General features: G+C 36.5%; 1 protein-coding gene across 1 annotated transcript in view; it reads left to right on the top strand.

Moving 5' to 3' along the window:
- nAChRalpha1 (nicotinic acetylcholine receptor alpha1) overlaps positions 1-14,541 on the top strand; it is a 205,754-nt gene that overhangs the window by 107,743 nt on the left and 83,470 nt on the right. Inside the window, exon 2 of the mRNA XM_072537798.1 lies at positions 10,050-10,255. Coding sequence (XP_072393899.1) covers positions 10,058-10,255 — 198 coding nt within the window. The 5' untranslated portion in view covers positions 10,050-10,057. The remainder of the gene's footprint in view (positions 1-10,049; positions 10,256-14,541) is intronic.

Raw genomic sequence — 14,541 nt, 5'->3', positions numbered from 1 at the left:
ACTCTAGTACGTGCTCTCTCAATTGAAATAAGGCTTCCCATACATCTCGGTAGGTAGGTTGGTCACGGGCAGTGTCTTTTGTTACCAGGTAGAAAAGGTAACGTGATGCATCTTGGAGTTTCAAGGTTTTACCGGGAGCTGGCACCTGGCATTGAAGTTCTGCAACTCGACCAAACTTCCTTCGAAAGACGGATGCCAAGCCTGGTGCGTCTTTGATACTGGCCGGGATGGTAAGGGCCAGCAAGTAGTCATCGGGGAGCGCGAGTAGATCTTGCTTTTCTTCAGTGGTAACACCATGTCTCGCTTTACCGGTACCTCCATAGGCACCCATGAATTCCTCAAACGTGAGGTCAGACACATCTTGGACTTGGTTTACTTCCACTTCTTCATCTACGTCGTGGTCACCTTCGAAAGACGCCAGCCGGTTATGGTGTACTATCATCGGCTTTCCCATCGGAATCTTGGTTATTCGGTAGATGACATCGTTGATCTTCTCCATGATGAGGTATGGACCTTCCCAAAACTGCTGCAATTTGGGAGAACAACCTTTTGGCTTCTTGTGATTATACAGCCAGACTTTGTCGTTCTTCTTAAAGCAACCCTTTTCGGCTTGTGTATCGTACCGTTTCTTCATTCGGTCGCTAGCGATCTGAAGGTGGGAAGGGACCAACTCATGTACATCGCCCATTCTTCTTCGTAATTCGATCACATAATCTTCACCTGCTACATCTTCTCCAGGTCGACACCCAAACTCTAGATCACAAGGTAGTCGCATTTCGCGTCCGAATAGGACTTTGGCTGGTGTCTGGCCTGTTGATTCGTTAACAGCAGATCTGTAGGCCATTGTGAAGAACGGAAGGTATTGGTCCCAGTCTCGCTGATGATCGGACACCATCTTTGTCAAATACTTGCCAACTGTCCTATTCATTCGTTCTACCATACTTGCCAACTGTCCTATTCATTCGTTCTACCATACCATCCGATCGCGGATGATACGCAATAGTTCTTGTTTTCTTCATGCCTAGTCTATCACATATTCCTTGGAATAGATCGCTTTCGAAGTTCCTGCCTTGGTCACTATGGATCTCCAAAGGCACTCCAAATCGGCTGATATATTCTTGGATCTTGGATCTGCAACGGTGGCGGCCTTCTGGTCTGGAAGTGCGTAAATCTCGACCCACTTAGTGAAGTAATCCATTACTACCAGCATGTACTTGCCTCCATTTTCACTTTCTGGAAATGGCCCAGCGATGTCCAAAGCTATTCTTTCAAACGGGCTTCCAACATTATATTGTCTCATAGGAGCTCTCCTTTTTCGGTAAGGCCCGTTACTCGTGGCACAAATAGTACATTTCTTACACCAGTCTTTTACATCGTCGGAACTGTTCATCCAATAAAACCGTTCCCGAATTCGCTGAAGGGTTTTCCTTACACCAAAATGCCCTCCCGATGGACTGTCGTGTAACTGACGAAGTACTTCGGCTATTCCGCTCTTTGGGATCACCAACTGTCTTCTCTTCTCTGAACCGTCATCATTTTTCAGGACTCGTTTGAGCAAGCCATCTTCGATGATAAATGAGTCCCACTGGGCCCAATACGTCTTAACTACTGAGCATAGGTTTGATCTTTCCTGCCAAGGTGGTCGACGGTTTTCCTCTTTCCATTTTCGGATTTTCTGTATAACTGGATCTCTCTCTTGTTCTTCCCTTATCTTAGTAGGCGTCCAGTCGTCGTTGACAATCGTCGTTCTTAGCACTGCTGCTTCCTTGGATTCCGTTTTGTTGCAGTGGGAACACTCTGCTGGGCATGGCCTTCTGGAAAGAGAATCAGCGTTTCTGTGGCTAACTCCGGCCCGGTGCTCAATCTTAAAATCGTATTCTTGGAGTCGTTCGATCCACCTGGCTATCTGACCCTCTGGATTCTTAAACTGCATCAACCACTTAAGGGCGGCATGGTCGGTTCGGATTAGAAACTTTCTACCATAGAGGTATTGATAGAAGTGCTCTACTGATTTAACTACTGCTAGAAGTTCTCTTCTCGTGACGCAATAATTCCGCTCAGGTTTTGAAAGAACTTTACTAAAATATCCGAGGACTCCTTGAATCTGAGACAGCACTCCTCCAATTCCCACGTTACTTGCATCCGTATCTAAGATGAACTCTCCTTCTGGCAGTGGATACCCTAAAATTAGTGCTGTTATTAGATTTTTTTTAAGGTCTCAAAGGCATTTTGGCAGTCTGTATCCCAGCGGTATTCTCTTGCTTCCTCTGTAAGTCGCGTTTATGGCTTAGCGATATCTGCAAACTTCTTAATAAACCTCCGGTAGTAAGTACATAGTCCAAGAAAACTTCTCACTTGATGTTTGTTAGTTGGTTTTGGCCATTCCTTAATGGAATCGATTTTTCCCTTATCCACGGCCACTCCTTCTTTACTGACTATATGACCCAGATAATTGACTTTACCTTGAAATAGCTGGCACTTCTTGGGGTTTAGCATCAATTGGGCAGCTTTAAGTCGATTAAAAACGTTTTCTAAATTCCTCAAATGATCTTCGAATGTCTCCCCCAAGACGATTATGTCATCTAAATAAACCAGGCATGTTTTCCAAGATAACCCTCTCAACACATTTTCCATCAGCCTCTCAAATGTCGCAGGAGCATTACAGAGTCCAAATGGCATAACGTTGAATTGCCACAATCCAGATCCTGTGGTGAAGGCTGTCTTTTCTTTATCTACTGGGTCCATTTCTACCTGCCAGTATCCAGACTTTAAATCCAAAGTAGAAAACAATTTACTTCCAGCCAATGTGTCATCGATCCGAGGCAGAGGATAACTATCTTTCTTGGTAACGTTGTTCAGCAAACGGTAATCCACACAGAACCTCGTCGTTCCGTCTTTCTTCTTAACCAGGACCACCGGAGAGACCCATGGGCTCGTAGAAGGTTCTATCACCCCGTCTTTCTTCATTTCCTGAACAATCGTTTCAGCTTCCTTTCTTTTCGCCTGTGGTAATCGTCGAGCTGTTTGACGAATTGGCTTAGCATTACCAGTATCAATTTTATGCTTAACAACGGTAGTTCTTCCCGTCTTTCCTCCTTTCGGTACGAAAATGTCACGAAATTCCCTTAATTTCCTTTTCTCCATCTGATTTAGAGACTGTCCTGCAACTGCAACCATTTGGTCGAATTTGTCGTTGGAATTATCAGATGTTGTCGCCTGACGGATTATGGATGTCACAGGTACACAAGTTCCTACTTTTGTCTCTTTCTTTATGGTCACTGGGTAGTCGTTGACATTGATAAGTCTCACAGGAATTTCTTTAGCCGAAGTCACCAATTCCTTTCCAATTATGATTCCACGGCCAACCTCATCGTCGTGGTTTAAAGGCTCCATCATAACAGGTGTCCCTTCGTCTACAATTCCCTGTAGTCGCGCTACTATGATCGTTTCGCTTCTCGCAGGCACGACTGTATCTTCTGTAATGGCTGCTTGCACAGTGTTGTCACTATGTGGATGAAGAAATACCTCCTCGTTGCCAACTTTGATTACCTTATTCTTAAAATCCAATTGAAATCCATGCATATTCATTACGTCCATTCCTAATATAACATCCTCTTCGATGTCAGCAACTATAACAGTATGGACGAACTTTTCTGCTCCAATTCCCAATTGTACCTAGATTTCTCCATGAATGTTGGCACTTTCACCTGTAGCGGTCCGAAGTCGCAACCTCGTTGGTAACAGTTTCTTTCGGCTGTTTATAACTGTCGGGCGTATAATGGTTCTGGTCGCTCCGGTATCCACCAACAACGTATGCTTTTTACCATTTATGTCTCCATCTACATATACACTATCTTCACGACATTTCAAAGAAGCTATTAGTATGAGAGGGTCTTTGGAAAAGTTTTGGGTCGAAGCTGCCCCCTAAGGCTGACCCGTTCTAGTTTTCCTGATGGTGAGTTTCTTGATTTGCGTCGTACCTAGGGTGCTTACAGGAGCTTCGTACGTGTCCTATTTCGCCACAATTCCAGCATCTGATGGTCTTCGTTTTCTGGTATGCCATGCTTTTCATCATATTAACAAGCTGGTCAAGTTTATCTTCATCTCCTTCCTCTTTTACAGTTCTAACTTTACTGTACCCGCCAGAGGCCTGCGTAGCTGACTCGTATTCGAGGGCGGCGGATAAGACATCAACCAGCGTTTTGTGACGAGCTAATCGCAGTGTTCTCTGCATTTCATGATCACGAAGACCATCAATAAACGTCTGAACGGCCAATTTTTCCATCATGTCTTCGGGAGCTGTTGGATAAGCATATCGTACTAATCTGGCAATATCTACCTCATAATACCAATATCTTGAAGAGCCTCATCTTTCTTCTGTCTACGATTTTTAAGCTGCGACTGATATACATGCTCCAAATGTTCGTGGCCATATCGCATATTTAACCTCTTCTTAAGTTGTTTGAAATCATCCGTCTCTTCTACGGCTATGGTCTGAAGCACATCTAAGGCATCTCCTCGAAGAGCGATAGTCAGGTTTACAGCCTTTTCTTTTTCAGACCATCCATTCGCTCTTGCGGCTGATTCGAACTGTTTCATGTAGTTGTTCCATGATGATTTTCCGTCGAAAGTTGGGACTTTAACATGAATAGAACCTCCACTTCCTTCAAATTTCGGCCGTGTCTCCAACTTACATTTCGTCTCGTCTTCTTTTATCTCCACTGTAATCGGATTGTTTCCTCTCTTTGCTGTCCCTGTTTCCTCCAGCTTCTTTTCCATCTCTTTCCATATCTTTTCTTCGAAGGCCAACATATCGGCAGCAACTTGTTTTTTTAACGACGACATTCTATCGTCGAGGGCAGACATCTCAGAAGTGACTTTAGAGATTTCCAAAGAGATGTTAGCAGAAACTTTGCTTTCCAAAGAAGAAATCTCGTTAGAAACTTTGTTCTCCAATGATGCGATGTCACCAGAAACTTTGTTCTGTAATGATGTGATGTCACCAGAAACTTTGACTACATCACCAGAAACTTTCGAAATCGACGAGAGAACAGCATCTTCAAATATATAAGTCTCTGGATCTAGTCCTTCTTCTAGCAAAGCGTTCTTTAGTCGTTGGACTAACTCAGCCTTTTTTCCGGTAGAAGCTAATTCTCTGTCTTCAAGATGTCTTCTTAAATTAGTCACTGTCAGCTCATAAATCGTAGCCATTTTCACAATTTATTTTATATTCACTTCGGAACAATACTTGTTATGATTACTATAAGTCTAATTTACTTTTATCCCACTTCTGACACCATTGAAATGATATTTATTTAACTGTTGTCTTTATTCAATTTATAATGTCTTTATTAAAAGGTTCTTATTTTAATTTATTAAAAAGCACGATAACTTATATTAATTTATTTAACTACTCAATAATACATAATTTATTTTATACGAACGCTACAATTAAAATCGCGGGCGCAAGATTTAACTGTCCCTTCCAAATAAAATGTCCTGTTAATATATGCCAGTGCCGTTAGCTAGAACCATCGACAGCCTTCTCGACTAGCGGCGAAATTATAACGGTAAAGGCAAACGGGTATTTTCACATCGGTTCGACCGTTTTCTGGAAGGTCCCTTCAGGTAAATAGAAGCCTCTCGTAAAATCTAAAACATAAACATGTGAATAAGAACATGTTTACAGGTTAAAACTATGACTCATATTTTTACGTAACAATAGCATGCGGGTTGCCTTCTTCTCGTAATGTCTATTTCGCTAATTAAAAATCATAACATCGTAGAAGATTTCCTGGAGCAAATTTTAACAAGAATGCAGTGATAAAAGTGTAATTTTTCTTTTTTACAATTTTACTAATAGATATATGATCATCTACTACTGGTGTGCTGATCCTTCACGTACACTCACCCCAGGATTTTCGTCGACTTGAACCAATATTTCAGATACTCCTCAATCAGATATGATTTGTTTCGGTCGACTATCTCGATTTTTAGTGCGAAATGACACGTTTTCCTCTAAACGATAAATTAAATTTGAAAAAGTTTTGGGATTTGGTTATATTCTATCTTCATTAAGCAATCCATAACATCAAGTTGCTGACCGATCGCAATCATTTTCTTTTGCGTATTCAAATTTGAATGTCGCATTTCTTCATTTATAAAATAATTTCGTCGTGGTATTCTGATCGAAAAAGTAATGAAAGCGTTAAAGTAAATGTAACAATATGTAGTAGACGGGTCGTATTTTCGAATTTAATCGAATTTTTTCATATCCAAGTTAACTCGAATGAAAAATTTCGTATACGAATTTTAATGTGTATTTTTGAACGTCCTTCGCAGTGTTATAGGAGAAAAATTTGCACCGACAACACTGCAAATTCCAACAACCAAAACTCAAATAAAAAAAGAAGAATAATTGACAGTTTTACTTAACCTATTTTATGGTGATTTTGTCATCTAAAACAATTCGTTTCTCGTTTCTCGTCAATTAGCTGAAAGGAGTAAAAAAGGGGTATAAAATATGGTGGTTCAGTCTCGGTCGAACAAAAAAAAGAGCCATTCAGGTCTATCAACTCCATTGTGAGGGGCTTTGTTAATCTGTACAATTTTTGAAATTGCACATCTGAATAGTCCTCTAGAGGGTTAAGACAGGGATAGTAAAGTCTACCTCTCCATTCCAATAATATTTCCGCCTCCGTAAGGGCATGAACTATATTTCTTTCTATTAAAAAATTATTTAAACCAGCTATTGAAAACAAAGTTCAATGTAAAAATATTGTATACAACAACGTATTGTATATATATAGATAGATATATATATATATATATATATATATATATAAATATATATATTCCCATTTAAATATAAATATATATAGTAGTATATCATAGTAGTATACATCTATATATGTATATAGATATATATATATATATATATATATATATATATATATATATATATATATATATATATATATATATATATATATATATTACAGCTCTACAAGCCTTGTAGGTCAGTGAAGAAATAAAAAGAAGAATAGTGTTCGCCAATAAGTGTTACTATGGCTTAAGAAGACAGATGGCCTCAAAAATGCCTAGAAAAATTAAACTGACTGTATACAAAACACTAATAAGACCAGTGCTAACATATGGTTCAGAAACTTGGACACTAACACAGAATGACCAAGAATTGCTCAAACGTTTTGAGCGAAAAATACTAAGACGAATATATGGAGGCATAAAAGAACAAGGTTTGTGGCGCAGGTGTTACAATTTTGAGTTGTATAGAAGGTTTGGAGAACCTGACGTTGTAAAATTCATTAAGGTAGCACGCCTCAGATAGATAGGTCATGTAATCAGACGAGAGGAAGATGCCATAGTCAGAAAAGTTTTTGACCGAAGAGGGCCGATCGGACAACGAAGAAGAGGAAGACCGAGACTTAGGTACCAAGACAACCTAGAAAATGATTTGAAGTCTATCGGAATTAGAGCATGGAGAAGAGTTGCCAGAGACAGGGGCGAATGGAGGATTGTTCTGAAGAAGGCTTTGGCTTATAAAGAGCTGTAATGCCACTGATGATGATGATGACAAGCCTTGTAGGCCCCTGGCATCTAAAAACTTGGTTATTTCCCTCCATTTTCTCGGTCCCTTGCTTTTTCGCTCCAATTTCTCACGCCTATTACTGACAAGCCTTTTTTCCTCGGACGTCCTCTTTTTTTTTCCCATTTCTTCCTCCTTTAGTATTGTTTTAACATTTCGATTCTCTGGCAGTCGTATAATGTGACCAAGCCAGCTAGCTCGTTGGGCGCGTATTTTTGCCGTAATTGCTGGTTTCCATACATCCTCAATATTTCTTTATTCGTTCGTCTTTTCCAAATATTCTCTGCCGTCTTGATACCTCCGAAGATTTTTCTGAGCACATTTCTTTAACAGATCTTTACTTTATTTTCTTCCTGCTGGTTCATAATCCACGTTTCACTGGCATACATCACTGTCGGTCTGATTACTGACTCGCAGTTTAGTTGTTCTTGCCACATGTTTTGCTTTTAGTAACGAATTTAGTGACCCTATCGCTCTGCTTCCCTTCATTAATCTTTTGTCTATGTCTTTTTCTTCTTTTCTCGTGTTCGTTATGGTTACTCCTAAGTATTCAAAATTCTGACACTTTTTCGCAGCTATAGACTGCTCCTTTCATTTTGATATACTTGTTATTATTTGTTCTGTCTCCTCTCATTTCCATGTATTGCGTTTTTGTTTGGTTTATTATTAATCCGTATCTTTCCGCTTCTTGTTCAAATTTCTGGAAAACTTTTTCTAAATGTTTTTTGTTCTCAGTAGTATTACCACATCATCCGCGTACGCTATGCACTGTTCCTTGCTATTGAAAATAGTCCTGTTTGTGCTTATATTTGATCTTCTTACGGTTTGTTCTAATACAAGGTTGAATAATTTTGTTGATGGTGGATCCCCTTGTTTTAAACTTCTATTCACTGTGAGCTGTCTTGAAAATCTTCCTTCCATTGTTACCCTATTCATAGTCTTCCTATGCGTTATTCTCACCAGCCTTATAAGCTTTTCTAGTATTTCTAATGTTGTCATGGCCTCATATACCATTGTTCGATTTAGGGAGTCATATGCTTGTTTAAAATCGATAAATAACATATGCAGTTTTGTTTGTAGTTATTATTTTGTATTAATTTTAACATACTTATTTGATCAGTAGTTGTTCTTCCTGATCTAAAACCTCCCTGGTGTTCTTCAATCACTTTGTTATCATATTTTATTAATCTTTTCCTAATAACTTTTGCAAGTATTTTATAGACTAATTCTAATAGTGCTATACCTCTATAGTTTTTCGCACTTCGTTTTGTCTCCTGTTTTATAGATATTACAAATAAGAGCACTATTTCATTGTTTCGGCATTTCTTCCTTTTGCCAAATTATTAGTGTCAAGTGAAATATCCTTTCCTTTAATCTCTCGCCACCTTCCCTAATAACCTCAGCTGGTATACCACTTTCTCCTGCACTTTCGTTATTTTTTAGGTCTCTTATTATTTCTTTGACTTCATTCAAAGTTGGTTACTCGCTCGTTCCTTCTTCTAGCTGTTCTCTTTTCTTTTTTCTGCAAATTCTTTTCACCTCCCTTCTTCTTGCCACATAGTTTTCGATCGAATTTTGGGTATTTTCTTTATCTCTTTGCAGTTTTGTCCTGTTTCTTCTTGCCAAAACATTCCTACATTCTTCATCGAACCAGTCTTGCCGTCTTTTTATATGCTCTCTTCCTATACACTTTTCCGCTGCTTCCGACATGGCTGTCTGTATGGTCTGTCACTCTTCATCTATATCCTATTTGACTAGATTCTCTAGTTTTTTATTTATTTCTTCCTCTGGTCACTATTGGTATCTAACTACTGGTTACCTAATAGTTAGATAATATATTTGTTTATAAGCCAAAAGATTGTTTATAATTTTAAAACATTCCTAAGGCCGTCCAAATGATCCGATTTCAATTTCATAAAATACATTAGATAGGTTATGTACGTTTTTATAAGTAAAAAAATGCCCAACTTCTATATTATGGTCTTGTTTCTGCAAGATTTTTAAAAAATTCAATTTTTAAGAGATTTAGATTTCAAAATTATTACGCGAAATCTGTTAAATTAATTTTAATGAAATTTGGTAGACTGTTTTATTATATTATATTATATTTAATTTTTGTTTTCTTTCTTTTCTTTCCATACTTCAGTAATAATATAAAACTAATTAAATAATTAAACGAATTATGTTAAATGTATAAATATAATTCATTGTAGTAAAAATAGTTTGTGTAAATCAAATAACTAATTTGTTTATATCATAATTTTAAAAACAACAACATATCAAATGTATTTTGGTTTATTATTTACATAAGTAAACTGGGATCTCTCAAGAACATATTTTCTTATTATATTTTTCGTTAATATTTATGTGGTAATAAAGTTTTCTACATTACATAGAATGTGCCATGTCCTCGTATCTAAAAAATATATTATTTTTGATCCAGGGCTTGAAATGGGGCTGTGGCTCACTCTATCATGGCTGATGTTGGGTGGACTAACCCCTCCTACCCCAATTTGGGGCAACCCGGACGCAAAGAGGCTTTATGACGACCTACTCTCAAATTACAATCGCCTCATCCGACCCGTGGGCAACAACTCCGATCGACTTACCGTCAAAATGGGACTTAGACTCTCACAACTGATCGATGTGGTAAGTTCTAAATAAAAATATAGTTACACGTGTGCCACATAAAGTATATTTCACGAATTTGAGGGTATTTTGGATTAGGGATGAAAGCTTTGACTTAAACGGTCAGCTGTGCTGAAAAAGTTAATAGCAAATTGTCTCAATGTTTAAAGCACTGTCGAAGATAAGCAAAAATACGGTTTTAACTGATAATGTATTTTATATTCAGTTAGGAAAATATATTATTATTAATGCAAAAATAGATGAAAATTATTATTTCTATTGTTTTTAAGATAGTAGTAGGTATAAGCCCCCCTGCAGGATCACTACGTTCATAACGTAGTTTATCAAACTCATATTTTTTCATGTATTAAAATTAGGAGAACACATTGATAATAGGATACCAGACAAAAAGTGGCCGCAAATATTTTTAAATCAATTAATAGTAATTAGTTTTTGATAAATATTAGGTTTGTTTCTGTAGTGGTTTGTTTACCGTTTGTAAACTATACATTCTGCGCAGACGTGAAATTAGACTGTTTCCTGGCCGTAGTCAAAATATATACTCACGAACGATTTGATGATTGTCGAAATTAAATTAATCTAACCTAACCTAACATTTTTGGTTAATCAAACAAATATATTTATATCTAATATGGAAGGTAAGTACTACTTACTTTTTTTCAAAACAATACCTTCGTGTAGAGTGAAAGTTTAACAAAGAAATAATGAAGCACATTTTTCCAAACCGCATTTAAAGGTTACATATGTTTTAGATTTACAGGAGTTTATAATTATAAACCAAAGCCCATCGACATGTGGTTCAGTCAGTATATCTTGGATCCACAAACAGACAATGTCATTGATAGGTTTTTATAAAAATTACAGAGATAAGGTAGTGAGTTTCCAAATGAAATCCATGAAAATAATGTGGGCAAAGGTAGCAGAATAACTAAATGACTTTAATAATGTTAATTTGAATACATGTCACTGCAAAAATAGATGGCGAGTAATTAAAAGAAATTATTACAAATATTACATATCATTAAAAACAAAATGCCGTCTATTGAACTGCTACATATTCACAGTTCTGCTCTACGGAATGGAAGCGTGGACACTGACTGTTGCATCTATGAATCGGCTCGAAGCTTTCGAAATGTGGTGTTATAGGCGCATCTTACGTATATCCTGCGTTGACAGAGTTAGTAATGTGGAGGTCCTGCGTAGAATGGGGAAAGAATGTGAAATTCTCATGACCATCTCAAAACTAACAAGTTGGAATATCTAGGTCATGTAATGAGAAATCAAGAACGTTACGGCCTTCTCCAGCTAATTCTCCAAGGGAAGGTAAATGGTAAGAGAGGACCGGGAAGAAGATGCATTTCCTGGCTTCAAAATTTACCAAAGTGGTATAACACGACTACCACTGAACTGTTCCGCACTGCAATAAACAAAGTAAAGATAGCCGTGATGATCGCCAACATCCGGAACGGATAGGCACTTTAAGAAGAAGATTACAAATATATTGATGAGATTAAAAAATACAGGAAGAGGCTGCAAAACATTTGAATACAGTAACTGGATGAAATATTTGGGCAAAAAAAAAATGTCAATCCTGAGTCGCTGTTATCTAATGAAACAGTTGCACATCACATAGATGAAAAGCCTGCAAAGATGTAGCAACAATTAACGCCAATGTTCTTAGTTCTGCACCACAATCATTTAAAAGAAAAAGAGAGGAACCAGTCAGCAAAATCAATAATCTCCAAAAAATGTATGAAGGCAAAATGGAATTTTATACAGAAATGCTAGAAATTCACAAAGAAAAATTAGAAGTGATGAAAGAAAAAACAAAACAAAGGAAGCATTTGAAGCAGAAAGACTTTCAGAAATAAGAAAACAAAATAAACTGAGAGAGAAGACGAACGAAATACTTAGCAAATATTTAGTATCAAAAGAATCACTACCTACTGAAATACTTTAATATTTAATTAAGTAAATTTAAAATTAGGTTTGTAATAGGTTCTTTTAATAAAAAAGTATCATAGTTAAATTTTTATTTCCTACAAATTAAATGTAACAAATAAAATGAATATATATCTATTAACTCTAAAACTTAAAAACATATTTTAAATACAACACGCTTTAAGTAATACATGTGTTACAGTCTATAGCCAAGAGATTCAAAGATGTCTTCAGAAAATATAAAAAAATTAAAAAAAAATTGTAGTACTGAACAACATTCATTTACATATGTAACAAATTCATTCACTTCATTTCTTCTTTCCATTCCATCTCTGTCTGTATGATTCTCTTCGATATCCAAATTAAATGGTAAAATATTTTCTGCCTCACAATCAAATTGGTCTTCGATTGTCATATTATGAAGAACACAACATGCTCTTATAAAATGTATTATATCTGGTACAGCTCTTAATTTTACCTGGTACAACTGCCTAAATTTCTGCTTAAGTAAACCAAAATAGTGTTCAACTACATATCTATTTTTGCTTAGTTTTATATTGTAATTTAGCTGTCTTCTTGTTAAATTACCTCTATCTTTAAAAGGAATTAGGAGATTGGGCAAACATGGATAATCACTATCCCCTAAAATGAAATAATCTACGCATTTTACAACTATAGTCTCAGCTAACGGTGAAGTTCTGAACACTCTGCTGTCATGTACTGATCCTGGATAACCGACAAATAGATCCCTTATTCTTCTTTGGTGTTCACAAACTATTTGCAACTAAAAATATATATTAAAATTCTAGTCAGTTTTTAAGGTTATAAGATATGTATTAGTATGCGATTACCTGAATAGAATCACAATGTTTTCTGTTTAAGTATGAGTCTGGATCATTTGTTGGTTTGTCTATTTTAATGTGGCTTCCATCAATTACTCCAACAACACCTGGAAAATTGTTTTGCCTAAAGTTTCTCTCAATTTCTATTTTCTCTTCACCTGATGGCCATTTAATTACTTAAGGAGACTCATTGCCCAGGAAATATGTTACCTTTCTAATTAACTTAAAATTTAAAAAGAGTGCTTATAGCAATATTGAATCTATCAATTACATCTGAAATATGTAGTCTAGTGACCAACGAACCAGAAATGTAATGAAATTGTTTGTTCATATTCTCCAAGCTTTCCATCGCCTCCCGCTTGGAAATGGAAATATTGTGATTATCTGAAGTGGTTCGCAATGTCTTCAGCAACAGCACGACTAACACGAAAATGTTCAATAAATTCACAATCGTTGTAACTTGACACCGTTTCTTCAAGATAATCATTTATAAGTTGTAACAAATCTTCATCCGATGACAATTCTTTAATGGCAAACACCTCTTCATCAAAGGAATAATTTTTAGAAGATTCCTGAAATAGATTTTTTTCACTTTAATTTAATTATTTATTCATAGTTAAATCAAGTATAATTACCATTTTAAATAAAATATTTAGTCCAAACATTTATTTAATAAAAAAAAATCGGTTGCCTGTAAAGTCGGTTTTACGGGCGAAGATTTTACGTGACAACGTCTTTTTTTTGGTAGAATATTTATTGATATGAATATTATTAAATTGCACAATAGGAACAAGGAATTGAATGAAAATAAGAATTGCACAAATTTTAACTATAGAAATATATTTTGTTTACTAAAACATTGTACATGTAAACTTAAACTTAACTAATTTCTATTTGAGTGATTTTGTTGAGGATAGGACGATGATAGGAGAAATATGAAATGAAAGGAAGTGTTTCTGCTGTAATGTGTCTTGAACGCCAAGAACGCTCGAGAAAGACAGAGACACAAGCACGGAAGCACGCACCGATTCAACGCGCCTAATTCTCTAGTGCTGCGCGCGCAGCGGACCGATCATGTTTGAGTGGGAGAGAGACGCAAGGCATTCGCCGGTCCGGCGGGCCTCTCTCTCGTTCGGTGACTCACTGTAACAGACGTGAGCGGGCGTTACACTTTTTCATGAATGACTCCGAGCCACAACCTAATTTAAGACGTTGTCACATCAAAAATAATCAATGTAAATACCAAATGTTGGAATTAAACAATAACCAATAAATAAACAGTTTAATATAGCTTAATAAAAAATATTTACAATATATATTTATAGGTTAAGAATAAAAAACCTATTTATACTTAGTACGCCTGCGTCAAGCTATTAGTTGAAAAGTACTCATCAAATCAGAATGACTATTTAAAAACGATTTGAAAACGGTCGACAAATCTGCAACAATATCTGACCAAACAGCCAGAGTTTGAAACGTTAAACGTGCACGAACACAATTATT

Source organism: Diabrotica undecimpunctata, chromosome 7 (assembly GCF_040954645.1).
Source record: "Diabrotica undecimpunctata isolate CICGRU chromosome 7, icDiaUnde3, whole genome shotgun sequence".
NCBI lineage: Eukaryota > Metazoa > Arthropoda > Insecta > Coleoptera > Chrysomelidae > Diabrotica > Diabrotica undecimpunctata.
The sequence above is the reverse complement of the archived record's forward strand: the minus strand, read 5'-3'. Positions and strand labels throughout refer to the sequence as shown.